The sequence below is a fragment of the Mesoplodon mirus genome (genome assembly GCF_964341445.2).
Source record: "Mesoplodon mirus genome assembly, chromosome: 13".
In the NCBI taxonomy this organism is placed as follows: domain Eukaryota; kingdom Metazoa; phylum Chordata; class Mammalia; order Artiodactyla; family Ziphiidae; genus Mesoplodon; species Mesoplodon mirus.
In genome coordinates this window covers 25,925,188-25,950,407 of record NC_138989.1, presented here as the reverse complement: position 1 = coordinate 25,950,407, position 25,220 = coordinate 25,925,188, and the positions used below count along the sequence as shown (strand labels likewise).

Here is a 25,220-nt window from a genome sequence, read left to right as displayed (position 1 = left end):
TGCTTCCCTGCTTTACTCTGCTTGTCTTTCTTTCTCGGTTGAGACTTACCTCATGCATTGTAGTAGGAAGCATGTCTTCTGAGCGGTTTTCCCTTCAGTCTCTCATTTCGTCTCTGTGGTGTCCCGTCCTGTGCCTGTTCTTATAAGTTGCTGACAGACAGCCTAGCGGCCGCAGTCTGACTCCCAGTGCCGGGAGCTCACTCCCTCCTTTTAGCATCTGGTCCTTCCACAGAGCAGCAGGGCTGCTGGAAAGATCTGTGCCAGACGGAGCCCTGTCTGCCTTCCAGTTGCTTCACTCTCTGACCCCGCCTGGCCCTCTGCTCGGCCCCTCACAGGCTGTCCTGAGGCAGGTGCTGTTGGGGTTCTGGGCCTCTTGGGCCAGCTCCTCCAGGCAGCTCTGTGGGAGGGCCCCGGGCAGGGCTGGGCGCAGGGCAGCTGGCCTCGGGCACAGGCAGTCCTGGCACGGCCTGCTCATTCTTTTCAGGACAGACCTGCTGCTAGCACTTGCCCTCACATTGAAGGTTACAGCTAGAAGGCTGACTCTTGGAGGCTTTTCCTTCTCTTTCAAAGAGCGCATCGAGCAGGTGGAGCAGGATGGGGTAGCGGAGGCTGGGAAGCTGGGCCCTGCTCGCCACCCACGGGACTCCACCCGTAGCTCTGTATAGTCAGGTGAACCGCGCGCAGCACAGGGCTGGCGGCGGGGTCGGCGTGCCCCAGGGGCAGGCTGCTGTGGCCCCTTCCCAGTTGTCCCTGCCCTAGGTGACCCTGACTTCTCCCTGTGTCCCCAGAGCCAGCTCAGCCCTCTGTCGCCTCCTCCAGGTGGGCCCGGGTGGGGCGGGGGCGGGTGCCTTCTCCCTGCCCCTTTGCTGTGGGGCCTCTGCCGTCTGCCCTCCTCTGCACCCTCTGACCATCGCGTGCTTGCACGTGGGGTCATTTCTGGACTTGGGCCCTTGTGTCCCTCCACGCAAACGTTCTCGGGCGTGTCCTTCCGTGGATGTCCGCGCCCGTGCTGTGGATCGCCTGTTTTGACTCCAGTGCTTTCATCTTCAGTGACTGTGGGTCTCTCCCCGGGCTCTTTCTGGAGCTTGGGCGCCCCCTGGAGGCCCCAGCCTCAGCGTCCCGCCTTCTCTCTGGCACCAGGCTCAGTTCTCTCTCCTGGAGAAGCTGCACTTGATAAGCTGAAGTATGGGTGGGAAGATGGGTTTGGGGGACAGAGCGGTGCATGTGTCTGTGAGAGCCGCAGAACCGCATCGAAGCCCCAGGGTATGAGCAGCCGGTACATGGATGCTCGAGAGGAGTAGGCAGGCCTCCCTCTGCTGCGGGCGCGGTCAGCTCTGGTGCTGCTGACCAGCCCATCCAGAGGCTTGGTGCCCCCCTGGTTTTCTCTCTGTTCCCACCACCTTCCCAGAGGAAACCATGTCCTCCTCCTCCTTCTGGTTAGGCGGGAACCTCTGGGCCCCCTGTCCCTAGTTCAGTGGGCGGCTGGCGGGGCAGCCCAGACCCTCTCCTGCTTGTGGCGTGGGCACCGCTCTCCTGTGGCCCTTCTCCCTGACTTCCGCGTGGCATCTCTGCTTCTGCTCCAGCTTTCCTTCCTCCTCCCCCGCTCCATCATTCTCTGGTTATTCCTGATGGGAGTGCCTTGCATCCATACTCAGACTCTGGAGCTGGGCGGGGCACGGGGCTGTCCGGTGCCCAGGCAGAGAGGAGCTGGCGGCCATACTCCAGTTTGCCGACAGCTGGTTCCCAAAGGGTTTCCTCAAGGTGGGCTTGCTGGGCTGAGGGTCTGTGTTTGATGCCCATGTGTCCCCAGAAAGGTTGTTCAGCCGTCCTCCCTGGCAGTGTGGGCCTTTGCCCCTTGACCTTGGTATTATTATTTTCAAAAATCGTTCCCGATTGGATGGATTAAAGTGGTGTCTTGTCATCATTTACCTGGTGTTTCTTGGACTCCAGAGCAGGGACTACTTCCCTGGCGTCACTGGCAAGGCCAGAGAGTCAGAGTGCAGCTTGGAGGTCATGCCTGTTTCTTTCCTGGCCAGCTTGTCTGTACTTCATTTGCAAAGCTTTGGAGAAGGACTGCCGCTACAGCAAGGGGCTGGTTCTCAAGGAGAAGATCTTCGAGGAGCAACCGTGTCTCCGCCAGGACTCCCTCCGGATGTTCCTGAAATGGTGAGTCTGCAGCCCGCCACCTCCTCCCCAGCGGCTGGCGGCTGTTGAGGCCCCTTGCTTGGCAAATGGCTCTGATCTGCTTGGTTTATTGTTTCCCTACACGCCTCATATGGGCGGTGCCTCCTCCTGTCCGCTGCCCTCCTTCCCTGCTGCCCTCCTTCCCCGCTGCCCTGTGGCTCTCCTCTGGGTGCTCACGGCAGCCTTGTTCACCTCGCTCCTTGCTGCCCACCCTACCCCTTTCCGAGGCTGTGCTTCCTGTGTTGCCCGGCCCGCCTCTAATCGGGCCACCATGCCTGCCTCCGGGATGAGGCTCATGCTCGGCAGCATTGCCCAGGAGGCCCTTTGCAGTCTGACCCCCCAGTTCTCCTCCTGCTTCTCCCTCCCCCAAGAGGAGAGCTGTCCCAGGGCCCTGCTGTGTCCTGTCCGGTCCCGCACCCTGGCTCCCACAGCACCCTCACCTGGAATCCCCACCTCTCCCTATTGTGTCTTCGTGCCCCTTCGTATTCCAAGCCCCACATCCCCTCTTGGCAGCTTTCTAAGTTTGAGCTGCCTCCCCGCCCATCCTCCAGTGGAACCAACTCCTGTGCCCTCTGGTATCTCCTTGGCCCTGGGAGCTCACCGGTTGGGAGTTAGTGGTTATTTTGGTGTTTGTCCCTCGTAAGACTGTGCCTCTTATTCACATCTGTCCTGAGGGAGCTGACCTTCTTTGGAGAGGTGGTTGATGAGCATGTAGGACAGAGGATGAGTCCATAAGCGTGTGGCTCCACGGGGAAGCCCTGTGGGGAGGAGGGCATGGGGCAGTGGGGGCAGGTCTCGCCGGGCCACCACAGGCAGAGGTGTGCCTGTGGGAGGCATCCGGGGCCTCAAACTCCCACCCTTTCTGTTGATTTCCATAGGCTTTGGTGAGCTTGGCTGGTCTGATGACCTTTTTTGGGATGGGTAGGATGGGAGAGTTAAATCCTTAAAAGGTTTTCAGCAAATAATTGAGAGCAGCATTTAATTTTTCTGTGGCTTTTCTGCCATTACTATGATCCTGTTAATACAGATGAAGGTGATGAATTGTAAGCGGATCAAAGGGCATTAATCATTTCTAGTGTAACATGGGTATTAAGAATGCTAATTACTGCCCTTTTCAGCCCAGACTCAAGTGGTTATTTTATTTGTAGGAAGAATTAATACAGATTAAAGGATATTAACTGCATCCTTCTGTGTAAGATTTCCATCTTGGCTGTAGTGCGGCACAGTCACTCCTCTCTGTCTCACGCACTCTCAGTGACATGTCCATCCACGAGGTGTCGGTGAGCGCGGCTGAGTCGCAGGCCATCGTGGACGAGGCCCTGGGGCTTCGGAGGAGGCGGCAGGCGCTGACCATGCACGAGAAGGAGCCGGACCTGAAGCTGGTGCAGCCCATCCCCTTCTTCACGTAGGTCGTCTGGGTCTGGGTTGCCGGGTGGCCACTGGGCCCTGCTTGGGAGGGGGCTGAGCCCTCCTGGGCTGCTGCCGTGGCAGGAGCTGGGCGCACATGGGCGGGTGACTGCAGGAAGCAGGCCGGGCCTTCCCCAGTCGAAGTCCCTCTCTGTTGCTGTCCTTGACCCACCACCTGCCATGTTCCTGTACGCCCCTCTCATCTGCCCACCCTAAGGGGAGAAGGAAACCAGCATTAGCCAAGCCCTGGACGGGGGATGACTCAGAGAGGCTAATGGTGAGGGGGGAGCTGATCCCAGGTCCTGGCTTCCCGATCTCTAGTCCATGTTCCCCTGCTAGGGCTGCTCGGCACCCTGGAAGGTGGGCCTCAGCGTAGCCCTGGGAAGGGTGGTCCCTGGAGTTGGGGTCATTTAGCCCTTCGGTGAGGTCTGTTCCTAACATCCTGACATTGACCCTCGTGCCTATAAGTTGAGAGTGTCTCATATGTGGAGGCAAGTCGTGGTGGCCCGCAGCTCCCCACTGGATGGGACAGACCTGGGTCCAGCCCTGGTGCCCTCGCCGGGTCATTATGTGCCACTTCCTGGAAAAGAGGGAGCAGCATCCCTCTCTTGTAGGGTCATCATGATAATTGAATCGAGTGCTCGGGGGTCGTGCAGAGCCAGCACGCAGGAGGGGCTGGTTCTGACCCACGTTACTGCTCCTACTTGTTCGTTCCTGCACGTTTGGGTTTCCCAGGAAACTGGAGGCAGTCCCAGGGGTACTCAGTCACCAGAAGGAGGGGCACATGTGCAAAGCTGACAGGCCCCTCGAGGAGAGAAGCACCGCACCGAGAGCTCATAAGGGGGTCTGCACTGCTCCAGGGGTTGGGGAAGGCTTAGGGCCAGAGCTGGAGTCTGGTGGAGGAGTGGGCATGGATCAGGCAGAGGAGCTGGGAGGTGTGAGTGGGGTGTTGTTTCCCGGCAGAGGGAAGCCTGTGCAAAGGCCCTGTGGTATGTGGGGGGTGGTTTTGTTTGCAGAACTGAAAGCAAGCTAGCGAGGCGAGAGTGCAGGGGGCGGGCGGGGGAGGGGGCGGGGTTGCGGCGGTGCGATGAGGCTGGGCGCCACTGAGGGGACAGGCGGAGGCTTTGGTTTTTAGTCTGAGGGCCTGGGAAGCTGTTCAGGGTTGGAAGGGTGAGTACGTCATGCTACACTGTGTCATACCATAACACAGCATGACATACAACACAACACATGACTACATGTAAAACACAAAACAGCAGACAGCATACAACATAACACATGCTACACCTCACCACAACAGGGCACACAACACAACTTACACACAACAAAACACACGACAGTCTCGGTTTGCATCCAGCAAGCCCCGGCCCAAGAGCTGTTCAGCCCCTTTGGACCATATCCCTGTCAGTATTCCTCCCCCAGAAAACCAGACTAGTGGCAACAGGACAAGGACACCATCGTTTTAAAGATTCGACCTTGTAGAGAAGGGGTTTTTGAGTGAGTCTGTGGTTTCTCCTGGTAGGTCTGAAGGGGCCTGGGGCTGAGATGCCTCAGGGCTTCTCCTGCGGGCGGTGGAGCGGGTGCGGGCTCTGCTCCAGCTCTGCTGCTCCACCTCAGCCATCAGTAAACTGAGACCACCCCGCCCTCATGGAGATGGCGGCCCTGAGCTCCGGGCACCCTGTGTTGTGTGCTGACCCGGGCGGTGACCCTCTCCCTGCAGCTGGAAGTGCCTCGGGGAGAGCCTGCTGGCCACGTACCACCACCTCACCACCTGCGAGCCCCCGCGGCCCAGCCTTGGCAAGAGGATCGACCTGTCTGACTACCAGGACCCCGGCCAGCCCCTGGTGTCCTCTGCCGTGGTGGCACCTGTCAGCGTGATCCAGCCGAGCCCTGTCAGCGCCAACCCCGAGGTGACCGTGGCAGAGCCTGTGCTCTCTTACGCCCCCGTGGCCACGGCCAGCTTCCTGCTGCACAGCCCCAGCCTGTTGGAGACGGGCATGCCCGCGGGTGAGCAGGCCTTGGGGTTGGTTTCGGGAGAGACCCCATCTGCTGAGCATGAATGAGAGTCAGGGTGCCCTGGCCTCTCCAGAGGGACGGGTCCTGCTGCTGCTCCTGGCCCCACAGGAACCTCTGGGCCTGCTCGCAGGGCCTCTCTCGTCAGGGGTGGCTTCTGCATTGGGGCCCCTGCAGGGAAGGGGTTGGCCTCAGGGATACAGCTCCTCAGACCACTTGATGCCCAGTTGCTCAGTCCTGGGGTAGAGTTTACTCCTGCTTGTGACCTGTGAGCTGGCGGGTCCCTCTGCTGGTTCTACTCAGTTGCTGGCTTACGCCCTGCACCCAGTGCTGCTGTGCACTGATGTTCTGAGTTCTTTAGCTTTAAGAAGCAGTCAGCATAGTTACCGCCATATGCAGTAGTATATGTTGGAATGGTTTTATTGGTTTCTATTATCATTGGAGTTGTAAAAGAATTTCAGACTAAAGTTCCTGAGCCTTTCCTTGATTTTTGTGTCACCGATGAAGAATATCTGGCAGTTAAGGAAGTTTCTGAATGAACCTGTATATGATTGTTTTTAACTTAATCATACATGACACCCCTCTCCTCTCTGTATGATTTATGCGACTCTCTTGCCCACATCATGTCACTGGGCCATGGCAATGGACAGAGTCAGTGTCATTGCTACTTGCTCTGTTCCATCCCAGGCCAGCCAGTGGGATGGGCAGGGGGATGGGGCATTTGACTCTGAGACCCTGGCGTTCTATAGGTGTGGAAAGTAGCCTTGAGATCTGGCTTTTGGGCTCTGTGAGTTGGAGAAAGGGGTGAGACTTAAGCAGTTTGGAATGGACTTTTCCCAGGCTCCTTGTTAGAGCAGACAGGAGATTTCCTGAATGTCAAAGAAGCCACAGGTTAAACCTGCAGGCAGGGTTATTATAAAGGAAGGGACTGAGTGCCTCGTGGTGCATTTCCCTAGCCTGCCTCTTGTGAGATTTCAACGTGCTCTCTTTGTGAAGGTGATGTTTCTGGAGGAGATAAATCCAAGAAAGGGGTGAAGCGGAAGAAGATTTCTGAGGAGAGCGGGGAGACAGCGAAGCGGCGGTCTGCCCGCGTCCGAAACACTAAGTGCAAAAAAGAAGAGAAGGTGGACTTCCAGGAGCTGCTGGTGAAGTTCTTGCCGTCCAGGTACAGTGCACTTTTTCTGTTTTAGCAAAGGAAGCACACAAACCTCCTGCCTCCCGTCACGTCTCTGGTTCCGTGGTCGCCCTCCCCTCCAGGCATGTCCTCCGTCTTCTTGTAACATCTGTACAAACGGCCAACGCTCAGGTCTTCCTGGATTGGGGGCTTGGGTTTTCTTGCCTCTCCTGCCTCTGAATGTCCTGAAGGCAGGAACCGTGAGTTTTGTGTCTTTTGGAGCTGGAGGTGACCCGCTTACGCCCCCAGGCCTTCCCTTGTTGCCAGGAGGCCTGGGGCTGCTGCTCCTCAGGTGCAGATGTAGGGACGGCCCGTGGAAGGGACCCCCTGCGCTCAGGGAGGGCGCTTGCTTGGCTTCTCCAGGCTCGTCAGGGTTCCCTCGAACTCTGAGAAGGCGGATGGTGGGCTCAGGAGTCATCCCTTGCTTTCACTGGTTCGCGGTGTTCCTCAGAGGAGCCTCCCGGGAGGAGATGGGCCAGGCTATGTGGAGTTGGGGGGCTGCGCCCCAGTGCTCCTCCCCTAGGTCTTCGCTAGCCCCCATGCTTTTGGTCCTTGCCCTGTCACCTCCCTCAGACGCTCCGGGACCTTGATGCCTGAGCCTTCCTGGGGTTTATGGTGCCAGTGCCGGACTTCTTAATGCCCTCACTGAGGGCAGAGAGCAGTCAGTCTCTGCTGGTCGGGCATCTCTCTGCCTTCTAACGTTTGGTGGGCATGTCTTGTCAGCTGAGGCTTCCTCTCTTACCCCCTGTGACTCCATTTTATTCCTTCCCGGTTACTGGAGTGGAGTTTGGGAGGTAACTACGTGTGTTACGTGAGCATGTGTCCCAGGAGTCCTCAGCTGGCATTTTGGCTCGTGACAGTAGGTTTCAATGGTGACGCATCCAAGTGGAGGAGGAGGAGGAGGAGCCAGGAGCTTTAGGTGGATTGTAAATCTGTTTTGCCACAAGGTTCCTGATTTTCCTAATTTGCTGCCTTTCCGTTTTTGTGTGGTGAGAGGGAAATGCTCAGAAGTGGAGCTGTTCTCAGTGAGTGGAGGACGCGGGCTCTCTGATCAGTTCCTTCCTAGCCGCCCCTCCAAAAGCAGGTCTCCCTTCTGAGGGCTGCGAAGAGGAGGTGCCAAGGGGCCTGAGGACCATTTCCCCATCTCCCCTCCACTTGTTGCCCTGCCCAGGGCCTTGCTCCCCAGCCCCCTTCATGTGGAATAGTGTCTACCTTCTTTTTTATTCTTTATTTCAACTGCTGGTTTCCTGTGTGGTTTTCACGTCAGCTTCCTCGAATCGTCAGGCAGGGGCACACGGTGGCTTGCTGGGCGTGGTCCCTGGGGCAGGGGCGTGCAGTTGTACACCAGGATGTCAGGAGGCGCCTACCTGTCCATCCTCGGCGAGGTGGCGGGCTCTGCTAAAATGGAGTCCCTGGGGGGGTCTGAGGTGTGGTTCCTGCTGGCAGAGGCCTCCCTGGGCTCAGAGAGCTATGAGGAGCTGTGGAGGGGCCGCCCACCTACCCACTTTCTCCTCGTCCCCCAGGCCTTCCTTGGGCCGTGGCACCTGGAGGCCTGGCCGACTGTGCTGCCCAAGTGGAGCCTTTCGGCCTCTGTCTCTAGCTCTCCGTGGGGCTGGGGCCAACCTTGGGTCCGGCTCAGCTCTCCTCTCTCTCAGGGGAAGGTGTTGGAACATGCGCCGTGGCCTTTGCGAGTTCAGTGTGTTCCATGCAGGTTAAGAAAGCTGGACCCCGAGGAGGAAGACGATCCCTTTAGTAACTACGAAGTCCCGTCAGAAGCCAAACTGGAGAACTTCCCAAGCGTCGGGCCCCACAGGCTGTCCTTCGACTCAGCCACGTTCATGGAATCTGGTAGGACCCGGGCACCACGGGCAGTGCTGTGAGGACTCCTTCCTCCCATTCTCCTGGAACCCGCTCAGGCCGTGTGCTGGGGGGACAGATCTGGGTGGTTTTTCAAGGGTGGTCCAGGGGCTGCCTGGCTTTGTCCTGCCTGAGGTCTGTGGTCAGCTGGAGGAAGGGGGTGCGCTGGAGTGTCCTGGCTCACACTCCACCGTGCTCCCCTAGGGGTGCGGGCTTTGCCGGTCGAATGGGTACATCGCAGCTCTTGGGTATGGCCAGGAGCTGTGCTGCTGTACAAGGCCACACCCAGGGGTCAGCCCTCTCGTACCCGCCTGGGCCTTGGAGGTTCAGATAGGTGTGCCCACAGCCGTGAGGCCTGCCCTCAGCGCCCCCCTGGGGCACATGGGCTCTTCCCGCTGACGCCCGCTCTCATCTCCCGAACAAAATGGGGCCCCTGGCACGGAGGGTCCTCTGTTGAAGTCTTGTCACTTCCCCCACTCCGGGCAGAGAAGCAAGACGTGCACGCCTTCCTGCTGGGGAACCTGAGCAACGGGGGCATCCTGGAGCTCATGATGCGCTACCTGAAGAGCATGGGCCACAGGTTCCTGCTGCGCTGGCCGCCGGGCCTGGCAGAGGTCGTGCTCAGCATCTACCACAGCTGGCGGAGGCACAGCGCCAGCCTGCCCAACCCGCTGGTCAGGGACTGTGGCGACAGGCACATCCAGGTTGGCTGGCCGGGCGGCGGGCAGGCGGGGGCCAGGCAGGGGCCAGGCGGGGGCCAGGCGTAGGCAGGGGACTTGGGCTGCAACTGCAGGTGGAGGTGTGGGGTTGAGATGGGGGGCGGGTCACGGGGGAGGGAGGTTTACGAGCGGGAGGAGAGCAGCGGAGAGGCTGCAAGGTGGAGGTTTGCTGTGTTCTAGGCACCAGGGACCGTCGCTACCCGTTTTTTCAGCAAGTGAGGAGACACAAGTGCAGAGGTGGAGGAAGGCTGCTGCCGAAGGGGTGCTGGGGACTGCCAGCTGTGGGGGCCGAGCCTACGCGCTGCCCTCTGCAGCCCAGGCTCTTGCACTCAGTGCCTCCCAGGGCCAAGGGAGCCAGGGTGCTTTGGCCCCTTCTCCCGTGAGAGGAGGCAGGCCGCTTCTGAGGAGGCAGCACTGGGAGCTTTCAGGGCCCCCTGGGTGGTATTTCTTGCTGGGAGCACAGAGGTGGAGGAGCTCCAGGTTCACAGGTCCTCAGGGCCATGTGGGTCAGGGGCCCCTGGCGGTGCAGCCTCCACTGGGACACCCCAAGGACTGCTTCCTGGCAGCATCTGCCCAGGCCCGCCTGCCCAGACTCTCCTGGGTCATCCCGAGTCTGTTCCAGTGTAGATCCACATGCCTCTCCTTATGTCCCAGCAGGGTGGAGCGGCGGGAGGGGCCAAGGCTTTGGTCCCTAGACAGACCAGCTTGGTTATTTCCCAGCTGTGCCCGTTGGCCAGGCTGGCGCCTCCTTACTGTTGAGTCTCAGCTTCCTGGTCCACCCAGGGAATGACGCGCCCACCCTGGGGGCTGTCAGGGTTGAGTGCCTGGCGCTCGGCAGGTGGCAGGGCTGCCTCTTCCATAGGACAGTCCTCGAGGACTGAAGGCGGGTCTCCCGGGTCCTCCCAAGTCTGTTCCAGTGTAGATCCATGTGCCTCTCCTTATGTCCCAGTAGGAAGCCAGTGATTACCACTTATGAAATGGAAAGTAGGTAGAGGGAAACTTGATGTTCTCATCAGAGTAAATTTTAGTTTAGGTTCGTTCCATCCCCTGCCCTTGACCTATGTGACCCTGTTCCTAACCATCCGCGCCCGTCCTGCAGGACATGATGCTGATGTCCCTCTCCTGCATGGAGCTGCAGCTGGACCAGTGGCTGCTGACCAAGGGCCGGAGCTCTGCAGGTAGGCGACCTTCCGTGTTCTGTGTGGGGCGACTTTTCTGGGCCCTCGGCAGCTGGGAAGGAGCAGGAGTGGGGGGCTGAGTCACACCTACAGGGGGCACATTTCCTGGGTCAGCTTGTCAGGCCAGGAAAGACCCGGGGCCTTTGAGAAGCAGCTGAGCCCCAAGGGAGCCACCTGCCTGCTTCTGTTACTCAGGATGAGGGACGTGACATTCCGTTTTCTCAGGTTATCACCTGATACTTTACGTGTCCCCAGTCATTGTCCCAGGTGACGTGGATCATTCTGACTTAAACCACCACCTGGTGAGCAAAGATATGTTCCAGATCAGTCTGCCGGATGAGGGCCTCTAGCCCCAGGGTCTCCGTATCCCCATCCAGCCCAGCTGGCTCTCTGCCGCTCGGGGGCTGTGAGGATCCAAGGGCTCAGGTCTGGGGGCAACCTCAGGGAGCAGAAGGGTGTCTGGGCCCCGCACATGCGGTTGACTCCTTCCGGCTTGATGGTTTTCAGTGTCTCCTCGGAACTGCCCTGCGGGTGTGGTGAGTGGCAGGTTCGGGCCCGACTTCCCGGGAGCCCACTTCCTGGGGGACCTCCTGCAGCTGTCATTTGCTTCGTCCCAGCGGGACCTGTTTGAGGATGGCTGGCTGGAGTTTGTGGTCCGCGTGTACTGGTTGAAGGCGCGGTTCCTGGCGCTGCAGGTTGGTCTGTGGTCGGCTGCTTGGGGAAGATGCGCTGGCACCCGGAGGGAGGGGAGAGAGCTGGCTGCGTGGTGGAAGGTGTGTGTGCGCACGTGTGGCACCTGCCTGGGCACTGGGCTCTGCATGAGGAGGTGGGATGTGGTGGGGAACGTGCAGCATCTCAGAAATCCCGACGCCCACCATCAGCACAGCTGTAGCGCCACGAGGGGCCTCATGGGCCCCCTATAGACCCAGCGAGGTTGCTTTGGAGCCTTGACCCCTTCCTTATGTTTCCTGAGAGAGCCTGAGTGTGTGTGCAAATGGGTGCAGAGTTTTTTGGGAGGGAATCACTGCCCATCTGTGTGAATGGAGCTTGTCTGGAGGGCCCAGGAGGGCTGGCTGTCCCCCAGCCCCTTGCACACTGTGGCAGCCAGTGCCCCACAGTCGGTTCTGGAGCTGGGACATGCCTGGGTACAGTCGCGGCTCTGCCAGCTTTGCTCAGTATTTGGAATAGATACTCAGCCTTGCTCTGGTGTTCCGGTGTCCTCACTGCCACCACGAGGGTCACGATGCTCCCCTTGGAGCTGTAGTGTGAATCATTCATTCATGCGTTCATTCAGCAGGTACTTACTAAGCCCCACCCCCTCTGTAGAGGGGATATGGTAGTAGTTGGCTAAAACCACCCTCATGGTGCCCCCAGTCTGGTGGGCTCAGGGGGCAGGCACCTGGTGCAGCACAGCGAGTACCCCTCCTCTGCCCAGGGAGACATGGAGCAGGCCCTGGAGAACTATGACATCTGCACGGAGATGCTGCAGAGCTCCGCTGCCGCCCGGGCTGCGGCGGGAGCCGAGCAAAGAGACGTCGTGATCCGCCTGCCCAACCTCCACAATGACTCAGTCGTCTCCCTGGAGGAGGTGAGTGGGAGCTTTTTAATGGTGTTTTCTTGGTCAAAGGCCTGACCTGTCCGTACGGACTAGGAGAGCGGCCCACGTGCTGAGCAGGGCAGGGTGGGACCCAGGAGAGGCAGCTCTGAGGCACAGGGTGCCACGGACTCTCAGGCACATCCCCTGATGGAGCGCTCCTCTGGGGGCCGGTGGCTGGGAGCCGGGGTGGAGGTGTCTGCCCACAGGGTGGAGAATGGCTCTTGCTCAGCTCTCTGGCCTGCGTGTGGCAGCAGCCCCAGAGGAACGAGAGGAAAAGCCCCGCAGAAGCAGACCACTGCTGCTCTGGCCCTGGGGTGGGTCAGCGGTGTGTGATTCTAATCCTGTCTCCACTGTGCAGCCTCTGACCGCATGCCCACAGTTCCACATCTGTGACACATTCACATTGGCTGAAAGCCTTCAGACTCTTGCAGAGTGGTTTCAGGGCCAGGCCTAGTGCAGTGCCCCTGCTGCCTGTACCCTGCAGGCCTCCTGTGAGGAGAAGGTTCTGGGGGTTGGTGGTGTGTGCCAGCCTCTGGCCTGGGCTCCCTAGGTCTCTGAAGCCCCATGCTCCACGGTTCTAGGAGTCTGGTTCGCTGAACTGTGGCCATGAGGCTGTCTAACTATTTTCACAGACACTTTCTGGAGCCCTTCTGCTTCTGTGGTAGTTTTGTTTTTTGGTATATTCGTTCTTCAAAGACTTGAATGCCTTGCCCTTAATAGAAATACTATTTATAAAGTATTTTATAAGGTATTTACTTGCTGTTAATACTTCTCGGCTGGGTCTGTTAAATGCAAAACTCTGGGGGGCTTCCCTGGGGGCGCAGTGGTTAAGAATCCGCCTGCCAATGCAGAGGACACGGGTTCGATCCCTGGTTCGGGAAGATCCCACATGCCGTGGAGCAGCTAAGCCCATGCGCCACAACTACTGAGCCTGCACTCTAGAGACCGTGAGCCACAACTACTGAGCCCGTGCGCTGCAACTACTGAAGCCCGCGCACCTAGAGCCCGTGCTCCACAACAAGAGAAGCCTCCACAATGAGAAGACCGCACACCGCAACGAAGCGTAGGCCCCGCTCGCCACAACCAGAGAAAAGCCCGCACGCAGCAGCGAAGACCCAACGCAGCCAAAAATAAAAAAATAAATAAAATAAAATAAATTAATTTTTTTAAAAATGCAAAACTCTGGCTGCATTCAGGGAGCCCGTGAGGGCTTGGTCGTCAGGCAGTGATTCTGGGCCTTTTCCAGATCGACAAGAACCTGAGGTCGCTGGAACGGTGCCAGTCACTGGAGGAGACTCAGCGGCTGTATGAGGCTGGCGACCACCAGGCCGTCGTGCGCCTGCTCCGCCCCACCTTGTGCCCCAGTGGGTTTGACCGGGCCAAACACCTGGAGTTCATGACATCTGTGCCTGAGAGGCCGGCCCAGCTGCTGCTGCTGCAGGTGTGTGCTGCCCCGGCCCTTCTCCTGCTTGTGCTTTCTGCTTGGCTGGAGTTTCTTCTCTGGGGGCTTGGAGGCAGCCCTGGAGAAAGCAGAGAGAAGTGGAGTAAAATCCGCCCCCTCGGGCACCGGGAAGACGTGGTGAGAATATACGGGGGCGGGAATTGGAACCTAGGGGTCTGCTGGGCTCAATCAAGGTGAGCCTGCGCCAGGCTCTGAACTTCCACGTGGCAGAGGGGGAAGGGAGACTAGTCAGGGCTTAGCCATCCATCCACCTGATGGTTCATCTGCCTGTTGTTCCTTGCTTTTTAAATTAACTATTGAGTACATATAAAATTGATAAAATATCTATACAATGTGAAGAATTAAGAGAAGGTAAATAGTCCCGTAGGATCAAGTAGTTGAAGGAAAGGAACACGAGTGTGGTGTGTGAGGCCCATGTGCCCTGTCGGCTCCCTCCATGCCCCGGTCCTCAGCACGTGAACCCCTGCTGAGAGCTGGCCGGGCACCAAGCCTCTGCTGGGCTGCGTGGTCACTCAGCCTCCCCGCGCCTCAGCGTCTTGTCTCCGGAGCGGGGATGGTTATTGTCTGTACCTCAGAGGCCTGCTGTGGAGTTTCCTGAGCTGGCGTGTGTGGGCATCACGCCTGGCATGTGGCAAGCCCCAGATGGGTGTTGGCAGTGGCCGCTGCCGCCATCCTTGGGACGCGTGGAGATGGATGTGGAAGATGATACACAGGATGTGCTCAGTGGTGTGGGGTGGGCTTTGATTTATTATCTCACTGGGTCCTTCCTCTTCAGTCTAGGGAGAGAGCCCAGTCTTCTCCCGGGCTTTTTAAAAATTTTTATTTTTTTTAACCTTTAAAAAAATTTTTTTGGCCACACTGTACAGCATGTGGGATCTTAGTTCCCTGACCAGGGATCGAACCCGCTTCCCCTGCAGTGGAAGTGCAAAGTCTTAACCACTGGACCGCCAGGGAAGTCCCCTCCCGGGCTTTCTGAACTGACTTTCTTGAACTGGGAAATGGTTAAGAGGTGTGACTGGGAACAAGCGGAGGTGAAAGGGGAAAAATGGGGAGAGGAGGGCAGGGGATGAGCTGTGATGACCTCAGCGCCAGTGGCTGTGAGGTGGACAGCTGAGTGTGCCAGGGACAGGCCAGCTCAGTGGCTCAGGTGGTCTTGCTCTGTGGTCTGGAGCTCCTGGGCAAAGTGGGTGGGGGGGCCCCAGGGGAGGGGCCTGCTGCTGGGGAGGCACCGCACGGTGCTGAAGCCCGAGATGAGGCCTAGGCCGAGTGCTGGAGAAAATGCTGGGTTTTGCTCCTTTTCCTCTTGAGGGGGTGTGTTTTCTTATTGATTTGGAATGCTTTTTATATATTAGAGATATTAATCTTTTTCTCATTGAATGTTTTTTCCCAGTTTGTTGTCTGCTTTTAAGTTGCAGCTCGTGCTTTCTTTGACGTACATAAGTTTTGACTTTTTAGGTCGTTAAATCTCTTGATGTTTTCAAACAGTGGTGAATTTGTTCATTATGCTTAGAAAGCCTTTTCGAGGCTAGAACAACATTCATCCAGTTGTTGCACACACAGGATGGAGCTCCCACAGTGTGCCTGACCCCGGGCAGCGGGGAGGCCCCCTGACAGAACCTACTCTCCACAAGGGAGGCTGCAGGGGGCGTGTCAACAGACAGACAGAGGCCTGTGCGCCTTGCTTCTTCCTGCAGTGTTAGGTGTTGGGTTCATGCCTGCGTGTAACCCGCTTCACCTAGCTTTTGTAGGGTGGGGGTCTGACTTGGAATCCTCTCTGGGATATGCAGGAGGCTCGGTCTCCCTGTGTAGACGAGCTGCCTGCCACATTCTTCAATGTAAGTGTACAGTCTCCTCATGGTTGTGTTGATTCTTAGTCCTGATACTTTGGGTTGCTGTTTGAGCAGGACATTTTTGCTGGTCATTATGTTTTCTAACTACGTTTATGGTTTATAGGAACCCTGTTGATTTTTGCGTGTTTATTTTAAATCTGGCCACTTCACTGCATTCCCTTTATCTCTGATGGTTTCTGTTTTGGGTGGATGGTCTGTTGCCACAGTCAGTGGTGATCTGCTCTCCTCATTTGTTGGCAGTTATTCTTCTGCTTTATGGCTCTTTCTGGCCTCAAGCACTGGGGATCATGTCACATTAGAGTGATGGGTCCTTGTCTTGTCTCTGACTTTCTGTCAACCAGCCCCTTGCGTGTTCTGATCAGGTGGGGTTGGCTCCAGCCTGCGGCCTCCATTCCACCTCTGCCCCTGTGGGCTTCACACCTCAGCAGCTCCTGCTCGGTGCTGGCTTTCCCTAAAGAAACACAGGTCCCGTTTTCCTGGAAATTAAGGCTCTTATGTTGGGGGTGGTTTTGATCTGCGTTCAGGTGCGTTTCTGCCTGTCTGTCACCTCAGAGGGCGGTCGAGGTGGGCGGGCTTGCTCTGCATGCCCTGGGCCCCTGTGGGGCCAGGCGTGGCGAGCGTGGCCGTAGCTCTCACAGCGCCTTCCTGCCCCCTCCTCCCTCATGCAGGACTCCTTGCTCCGGCTGGAGGACCACCGTCAGTGCTTCGAGTGCTCTGACGTGGCTCTGAATGAGGCGGTCCAGCAGATGGTTAATGCCACTGAGGCTGCCGCCAAGGAGGAGTGGGTGGCCACGGTAACCCAGCTGCTGCTGGGCATCGAGCAGGCACTCTCAGCAGACAGCAGTGGCAGCATCCTGAGGGACTCATCCTCCGCCGCTGGCCTCACCCGTCTCACCAACAACCTCATCCAGGTAACCCGGCTCCTTCCTGCCCACCCGCAGCCCGGTTGGCCCTGAGGACGCACCCTGGGGGGAGCTGACCCTACAGTGACGCCCCATCGCCCCAGGTCATCGACTGCAGCATGGCTGTGCAGGAGGAGCCCAAGGAGCCCCACGTGTCCTCGGTGCTGCCCTGGATCATCTTGCACCGCATCATCCGGCAGGAAGAGGACAGCTTCCGCTCCCTGTGCCACCAGCAGCAGCTCCAGAGCCCGGCAGATGAAGGTGTGGGGACACGATCCGGTGGGGATGGCCCTCAGCCCGGTGTCCCTGCCTCTCGTCTCTGCCTCAGGGCCCTGCAGCCCTGTCCAGGCACCGTGAGTGGGCTTGGGCTCGGGCAGCGGATGTTTCATGGCACTTGGATGGAGGCAGAGGCTCCCCACCATGCGGTGGGGGCGGGGCCGTGGCCTGTGCAGTGTTTCACGTCGGGTGCAGGTGGCGAGCACCATGAGGAGTGGGCCTGCTCTGGGAGCCTCGTGCCGCCAGCTCCTCCAGTCCCTGCGCAGCCTGTGGGCCCTCGTGGGTGTGGGCCCGGGCAGCTGGAGGGCAGCACGGGGCAAGCAGGCACAGGTTCCACTTGGCCATGTGACCATGGGCCAGTCAGGCGACCCCCAGCCTCTGTTCCCCCCGTCCACTCTGGGGATAGTGGCACCATCTCAGGGTTGTTGGAGGACCTATGGGGCAGTAAAGCCATCGTTGCCATGGCAGGTCATTGCTGGCACGAGGGGTGCTGGTGCCGAGTGCAGAGGCCGCAGGGGCGAGCCAGGACCCTGTGTGGAGATGGCACTTGAGCCGGGTCAGCACAGTGGTGGGAAATGTGGTCGGTGGAAGAAATGACATCAAAATCCAACAGCTAAATGACATTTAAGCAAAGAGTGTAGCTCTACTGAATGGACTTTATTCCTTTGGTTTTCTCGCATTTTCAATCTAAACTTGGCTGATATACGTATACTTTTTATATAGCTATGATTACAATACGCGTACTTATGTGTATATTCAACCAGCTTAAAGTTGAATTTATTGGGGGGGTTTTCCTCAGTCATTTGACAGATCAGCAAAGCGCACAGGAAGGAAAGTCAGCTGTGTGGCCACAACCACGGAGCCCACACCAGCTTGCCTTCCTTCCACTTGCTCTCTCGCTCCAAGTGCTTCACTCTGCAGGTGTCTGTCAGCTGCTCTCTGCTTGTCAGGCCTCCGTGGGTGAGAACCTCTGGCCTGGAAAGGTTCACAGTGGGGGCGACAGACGGGACCACTAGCAGCACCCACAGTGCCATGCCTGAGGCCTGATGGGGGGCCGGGAAGCGATGGGGCAGCTGGGCAGGAACCCGGAAGGGCTGGGCATGTGGCTGGACTTGGCAAGGAGCCAGACCGAGAAAGGCTCTTGCCCCCGTGCATAAGCTGTGTGGCTGTGTTCCGTTGTCTTCGCGATGCTGGGAGAGGTGCCCTGCTTTGCCCAACTCTCAGGGCAGTGGTGTTTCTCTCTTACTGGTCATTCTTTAGTCAGTACCTCATGCACGCCTTTTTGCTTGTGCTGAATTGATTTTTTTGGATAAATTTTTAGAACGGTTATCTTTAGAGTGCTTGACAGATAGTGCCTCTGTGTTTTACAAAAAAACTTCAGTGGTGAAAAAAAATTAAGGTTTACACCTAATTAAGAGTCTCCTCTTAATTAATTATGCAAGCACAATATAGGGGTTTTTTTTTTGTTTGCTATTTTAGTAACAGGATTTCTTTTGTTTTATTTTAAATATTTATTTATTTATTTATTTGGTTGCACCTGGTCTCAGTTGTGGCAGGCGGGCTCCTTAGTTGTGGCATGCGAACTCAGTTGCGACATGCATGTGGGATCTAGTTCCCTGACTAGGGATCGAACCCAGGCCCCCTGCATTGGGAGTGTGGAGTCTTATCCACTGTGCCACCAGGGAAGTCCCCATAATATAGTTTTTGAAAAAACTGCCAGTAAGCAAATGAGGGGAGGAGGACAGTCCAAGGCCATAAACTTCAAAAGGGTGGGCTAGGGAAACAAAGATCCTGGTGGACTGGCCGCCGGTGTGGCCCATCCCCTCCTCCACCCCCAGGAGGAGGACTGAGTGGACAGCGTGAGTGGACAGAGTCCTCTGTTCTGTAGAGAGTGGGCTGGTGGGGCTGCCCCCTGTATTGCCCTGGGCCTTGGCAGAGGCAGGAAGGGCTGCTGGGTCCTGCCCCTCCTGGTGGCAGACTACATGGAGGGCACTCTGGCCGGCAGTAAGGGCCCAGCGTGGGGCAATGTTGCATGCTGAGTTCCCTGGAGCAGATGTTGGGATGGTATATTAGGAATCTCTACGCGTGAAAGGAAGCGGGAAGCAGCGGGGAGAACAGGGTGCATCCTGACGTCGTCTCGGCCCCCGGCAGGGGCTCTGTAGCATGTCGGGCAGAGGAAGCCAGGCCTTTGCCCTCCCATCTCACTTCAGTCACTGGATGTGGCTCCCGCGGCTGTAGCCAAGCCGAAGGAACTGCTGGCTGGGGCCATGTGCTGGCCGCACTGCTCTCCCCGGGCAGCCATCCTACCTTTAGGAGATCTCAGAAGAGAGGACAAAACCCTGGTCCCCCAGTGTGGACTGATGCAGCTGGTCGAGCGAGCTCCCTTCTTTTCCCTCAGCAGACACAGGTGGCGGAAAGTGATTGAGAGCAGTACCTGCTGCAAGCTCACAGCTTCGAGGAAGGGCAGGCTGGTCTTCTTTATGGGAGATGCCCCAGAAAATTCCTTCGTGGTGATTGCAGCGCTGCTGTGGTCCGAGGAGCCGCCCTGGCCGACCATGAGCAGGATAGAGAGAGGTGACATGGCGGGCATGCTGACAGATCATGGCCCACCCTACCTCACACCCCGCATCGAGTACAGGAAGGGAAGAAGGAACACACCATTCGAGAGACAGGTGAACTAGGCCTGGAAGAAAGCCTACAGCAAGGAGCAGAGGCAGAGGCTTGTGGGTGATTGACCCAAGAAAATCATTTGTTAAAATTTCTAAGACGGTAAGCAGAATGAAATGAAAAGGAAAACTGCAGAACTAAGGGAAAACGCTGCAAACCACATCTCACCATTATAAACTAATAAACTAAAACAGCGAGGAGCAGAGTGAACATGACTGAAACTGCGGGAGACGGATTAAGTGCTAACAGCACTGGAGAGAAGGCAGGAGACGTGGAAGACAGAGGCGGTCCAGTGTGAGGGCGGACGGGGCCCCTGATGACAGCAAGAACTCTGATGTCAAACACAGGAAGAGTTCTCTGGATTGTAAGAAACACTGAGTCTGCAGGTTCAAAGTATGTACCAAGAAAAGTTGATATGCAGCCATCTACATCAGGATGCATCCTGATGAAAGATCGATTTTAGGGGTAAAGACTTGTCAGGTTTCTAAACTGAAAAAGCAATGTATCTTAATGGGACAAAGAACAGGGCTCATTTCAGATTTCTCCCTGGCAGTGTTCAGTGCAGTTGGGGTCATGTCCATATGTCTGCAGGGTTCTCAGGGCAGGAAAGTGTGGGCCCAGGCATGTAGCCAGTCGTTTGTAATTACAGTGGATTCCAGCTCCTTGAGTGCTTCTTAGAAGCATGGCTGGAGGATGAAGTCAGTAAACGAACATGAGTCAGGATGGAAAAGCCACAGGAAAGAGCTTGCGATGAGCACCAGATCCACTTAGAATCAGAGTCGAAAGAGAGCAGCCGGGCTGATTATGGCTGCAGAACAGAATGTACGTGTTATAACCCTACTGAACTAGAAGCAGTATGTATGACCAGATTGGGAGCTGGGGGAGAGGAGGAAAAAGCTACCACAGAGCCATCACTGACCTGGTGTAAGAGTCATTTGATGCTGTTGAAAATGGAAATGAAAGGACTTCCCTGGTGGCGCAGTGGTTAAGAATCTGCTTGCCAATGCAGGGGACACAGGTTCGATCCCAGGTCCGTGAAGATCCCACATGCCGTGGAGCACCTAAGCCTGTGCGCCAAAACTACTGAGCCCAGAGCCCATGCTCTGCAACAAGAGAAGCCACCGCAATGAGAATCCCGCACACCACAATGAAGAGTAGCCCCCGCTCGCCGCAGCTAGAGAAAGCCTGCGTGCAGCAACAAAGACCCAACACAGCCAAAAATAAATAAAATTAAATAATTTTTTTAAAAAGTACAAAACAAATTTCATGAAAGAATCTTGATTCTGTTTTTTCTATTACTTTCTATCCTAATGTGTTCTGTCCTAATCCTCTTTAAAAACGTTAGTTATAAGACCATGATGGGTTATGGCTCAAAGAGTTTCAAACACACCAAGGGATCTTTAAGGAACTAGTCATAGTTCTAGTGATGAACAAACATTTAACTGAGATTTGGTAGTTCTTTTTCCTTCTGTAGTAGTTAAACAGACCTAAATATAAGAATTTTTAAGTTAAGCAATGGTATGTGTAGTATGGGTTCCATTGTCGTAAATGACTTGTCTCTTTCAAAATGTCTCATACATGCATAGAAAGATGCTTCCAGTGATGTTCACCAAATGTCAGCCCTGGTTATTGGGGGCGGGGGATGGGGGGGTGGGCAGTGCTGCTGTTTGGTGATAGACCATTCCTTCTGTATACGGTCCTGTGTGATCTGAATTGTTTTTTGATAAGCATGTACTGCTTTAGTAAACCCAGTCACATCATTACTGATTTTAAAAGACAAAAAGATGAAAAAGGAAAGAGGGGGAACTCTGCGGCCCCTTGGTATAGACAGAGGAGGGGGGCTCACTGCTCCCAGCCGTGCTGGCACTGACCCTGTGTGTCGCCTGGTCTTTCCCCAGTGACAGCCGATCTGCCCATGCTCCCTTCCTCCCTCATGCTGCTCAACACAGCCCATGAGTACTTGGGCCGGAGGGCCTGGTGTTGCAACTCCGACGGGGCCCTGCTGCGATTCTACGTAAGTGCTGCTGGGGCGCTCCCGCCCTTCTCTGGCCATTGTCACCCCGGGTCTAGAGTGCGTGCCCGTGCTTTCTTGCTTTCTTTCTCTCTCTTCCCCTCTCTCTCCCCGCTTCTCTCTTGGAGTAAAATTTAAACTATTGACTCTCTTTTTTAGTGATTTTAGGTTCATTTGGATTTTTTCTTCCATGGTCAGTTCTGTTTTTGGAATAGTGTCCATGTAAGCATAAAGTTGTTCACGGTATTTGCTGATGCTTTTAAAAGTCTCTGTAGTACCTCTAGTTATGCCCCCTTTTTCATTGCTAAAATCATTTATTTATGCTTCCTTTTCCATTTTTGAAAAACCAGTCTTTTATGAGGTTTATCGAAATTAGTTTTTTCAAACTACCAGTTATTGGTTTATTGACCTATTTTTTCTTTGCTTTCTAGTTCACTAATTGACACTTTATTTTTTACTTTCTTTGGATTTGCTTCGTGTTTTTTCTAACTTATTGAAGTAAATGCTTATTTTAGTGATCACCTTCTAATACGTGTGTTGGAGATTATAAGTTTTCCCCAAGTACATTTTTAGCTGCATGCCATAAGTTTTGATATTTGCGATCTTTATTTTTATTTATTTTTTTATGACAAGGTCTTTTTTTATTTTTGAATTTTATTTAATTTATTTTTTTATACAGCAGGTTATTAGTCATCAATTTTATACACATCAGTGTATACATGTCAGTCCCAATCACCCAATTCATCACACCCACCCCCCCGACCCTCCTGCCGCTTTCCCCCCTTGGTGTCCATACGTTTGTTCTCTACATCTGTGTCTCAGTTTCTGCCCTGCAAACCGGTTCATCTGTACCATTTTTCTAGGTTCCACATATATGCATTAATATACGATATTTATTTTTCTCTTTCTGACTTACTTCACTCTGTATGACAGTCTCTAGATCCATCCTCGTCTCAACAAATGACCCAATTTTGTTCCTTTTTATGGCTGAGATATTTGCTATCTTTATGTAACTGATTTCTAATTTTATCGAATTATGTTTGGAGGATGTGGTCTGTATTATACCTAGTCCTTGGTATTTGTTGAGACTTGCTTTTTGTCTAGTTTTGGTAAAAATACAGCAGATGCTTGAAAAGAATGTATGTTTGCTAATAGTTGGGCATCATAATGGTAGCCGTTGCTTTGACCTCTGTAGATTGACCAGCTGACTATCACTCACCTCCTCTGAGATCCTCACTAATGTCTGTCTGCCAGAGAGAGGTTCCCTCGGCCCTAATGGGATTTATCGTCTGACATTATAACTTTAATTCACACCCCTCCATGGGAGTCTGAGCTTCCCAAAGGCAGGGACAGTGTCTCGATGTGCCCAGCATAAGACGGTGCTCAGTAGATATTTGGGGAGCAGATGAATGTCTAAATGAACAAGTGTAGCTAGAAACTGCAAGAAACTGCCTGCGGTGCTGGAAGGAGGGAAGCTGGGCAAGTCCTCAGCACGCCCTGCAGAGTGGGGCCCAGATGGCTCCCAAGGGGGTGGCAGGCCGGTTCCAGGACACAGGCCCAGACAAGCTCCTCAGCTTAGCAGAGCTGATGGGCCCACTGTGCAGGCGGCTGCCGGCCCTCCCCCAGGTGCCTCTTCCCGCCCGCCCACCACCTAGGTGCGCGTCCTCCAGAAGGAGCTTGCTGCATCCGCTTCTGAGGACACTCACCCATACAAGGAGGAGCTGGAGACAGCCTTGGAACAATGCTTCTACTGCCTGTACAGCTACCCCAGCAAGAAGAGCAAGGCCAGGTACCTGGAGGAGCACTCGGCTCAGCAGGTGAGGGCCCCCTGGGGGCAGGGCCTGGGCTCCCCTGGTGGGGGTGCTGTCGTGGTGGGGGGGGTCGGGTTGGGAGGTGGGATTTGCTGCATCAGGTGGACTAGTCCCACCAAAGAAAGTTCTTGCTTTTCTCGCAAGAACTAGTTTCATAAATGTTGACTAATCATTCAAAAATGCAGCATGGCAATTTTTCAGTAGATCTTTTTCCCCCAATTTGACTAATGCAGATAATTCCTTAGAGGGTTTCTGGTTTTTTGGTGTTTGGTTTTCAGACCGCTAGTGGGTGTGTTACCTCAGTGGTCCTGAACACGGTCAATTATTCTTTGAGGGAGTCCATCCCCTAAGTGTGTGCGACTCTGGGCAGGGTCCCCGCCGTGACCCCCGTGGCATGCAGAGCGCCCTGGCCCAGAGCAAGCGCTTGGTCAGTATTTGGCAACCAGGTGACCTGCCCTCTGTCATGGCCATGTGGACTCAGAGCGAGCCCTCGGTTCCAGTGTTTGTCTCTATAAAGACCGGGTTTGTGCTGGTTCACTTTTCTGCGTCACACACTTGGGTTTAGGGATTGCAGTCAGCGAGCAGATGTTTTAAGTATGTGGGAGTCATTTGAGGCTCTCCTCGTCTACATTGGACACTGAGCGTTTCTGTAGAAGGACTCCCCGCCGTGCACTATACCTGGACCGCACTATGGCCTGCCTCTGCCTTCTTTCAGGTGGATCTGATATGGGAGGATGCCCTGTTCATGTTCGAGTACTTTAAGCCCAAGACCCTTCCTGAGTTTGACAGCTATAAGACCAGTACCGTGTCCGCTGACTTGGCCAACCTCCTGAAGCGAATTGCCACCATCGTGCCCCGCACAGAGCGGCCAGCCCTGAGCCTGGACAAAGTCTCCTCCTACATCGAGGGCACCTCTGCAGAGGTAGGAGCTGGTGTGCCGGCCGTGTCCTGTCTCCTCCAGCACCTCCGCCTGTGTGCCTTGGCCTCTCCCCTGCTCTGCACCAGCTGGCAGGGCCCTGGGAAGTGAAGGGTCCTGGTCGCACCCTGGTGACACCCAAGTCCCTGGCTCCATGTCCCCTCACCCTTGCCCTCTCACCTACCAGGTGCCCTGCCTCCCAGAAGGGGCCGACCCCTCCCCTTCGGTGGTGAATGAGCTCTACTACCTCCTGGCTGATTACCATTTCAAAAACAAGGAGCAGTCCAAGGCCATCAAGTTCTACATGCACGACATCTGCGTCTGCCCCAATAGGTCAGCCACCGGGTGCTGGGCAGGCCGGCTGTGGGAGGGCTGGGGACTCGTCTCGGAGAGCTCTTCCCGGGGCGGTTTGGGGTTCCCCTGCCCACAGCAAGGAGGCCAGGAAGAAGGAAGGGAGGGCAGGTGGGCACTCCGCAGAGGTGAGGAAGGGCAGAGCCTTCTTCCCCAGTCCCTGGGGTGGGGGCAGGGTCAAAGCAGGCAACTGTGTCCTTCTGGTCCCGGCCTGCAGCCCTGGGGAGTCGGCTGGGTGGACTCTTGCTTCTTCCACTGCAGTGCCTTTCGTTGTGGTTGTTTTCTTCTTTGGTGGCAGGGGAGGGGGGGCTCCTTCCTTCCTGGGATGCAGTGCATTGATGGCAGGAGAGCCCATCGTGCGTAAGGCTCATGCTTTCTTCCCAGTGGTCCCTGGCGGCGTCTTCTTAAATCGTACTGATCGGCCTGATCCTCGTGAAGGGCCTGCTAAGCTCATAAAGTCTGACTCGCTTGATTGAGAGGGAATCTTTTCTGATGGCTGCTGCGCCTAGGAGGGCCAGGGTCGGAAGGAGACCACTCTCTGCTGGTGACCTGTGTCTGAAGGGTCCAGAGTGGCCTCCATAGGCAGCCCTCCTGGGAGTTGTCAGGAACGGAGGGCTCTGCCTTATCAGGCAGGACCCACCTGGCCGGGGCAGGAGGGCTGGGGTCTAGGTGGAGAAGCCAGCGCATGACTCCCACTGCTGTGGGAAAGGCTCTCCTGCAGCCCCTCTTGCTCAGCCTGTGGTTTCCTCCAGGCAAGGGCCTGTGTGGTGGTGGCCCTGGCTGTCCTCCCTGTGGTCGCTGCCGACTGGGGTCGTGGGGCCCAGGGTCGCAGTGGCTTAGGGTCG

The 25,220-nt window shown here is 56.0% G+C and overlaps 1 protein-coding gene across 4 annotated transcripts in view; it reads left to right on the top strand.

The window, feature by feature from the left end:
* The window catches only part of CABIN1 (calcineurin binding protein 1), a 102,583-nt gene that overhangs the window by 12,982 nt on the left and 64,381 nt on the right, over positions 1 to 25,220 (top strand). For 3 of the 4 annotated variants that reach the window (XM_082640399.1, XM_082640397.1, XM_082640398.1), the window contains exons 7-22: positions 2,037 to 2,166; positions 3,440 to 3,589; positions 5,312 to 5,598; positions 6,601 to 6,769; positions 8,490 to 8,626; positions 9,122 to 9,339; positions 10,454 to 10,532; positions 11,040 to 11,227; positions 11,968 to 12,120; positions 13,376 to 13,570; positions 16,110 to 16,352; positions 16,448 to 16,604; positions 21,185 to 21,300; positions 22,953 to 23,114; positions 23,824 to 24,030; positions 24,212 to 24,357. In XM_082640399.1, the coding sequence (XP_082496525.1) occupies positions 2,037 to 2,166; positions 3,440 to 3,589; positions 5,312 to 5,598; positions 6,601 to 6,769; positions 8,490 to 8,626; positions 9,122 to 9,339; positions 10,454 to 10,532; positions 11,040 to 11,227; positions 11,968 to 12,120; positions 13,376 to 13,570; positions 16,110 to 16,352; positions 16,448 to 16,604; positions 21,185 to 21,300; positions 22,953 to 23,114; positions 23,824 to 24,030; positions 24,212 to 24,357 (2,737 nt within the window). The remainder of the gene's footprint in view (positions 1 to 2,036; positions 2,167 to 3,439; positions 3,590 to 5,311; positions 5,599 to 6,600; positions 6,770 to 8,489; positions 8,627 to 9,121; positions 9,340 to 10,453; positions 10,533 to 11,039; positions 11,228 to 11,967; positions 12,121 to 13,375; positions 13,571 to 16,109; positions 16,353 to 16,447; positions 16,605 to 21,184; positions 21,301 to 22,952; positions 23,115 to 23,823; positions 24,031 to 24,211; positions 24,358 to 25,220) is intronic. The other variant, XM_082640400.1, reaches the window with a different exon arrangement.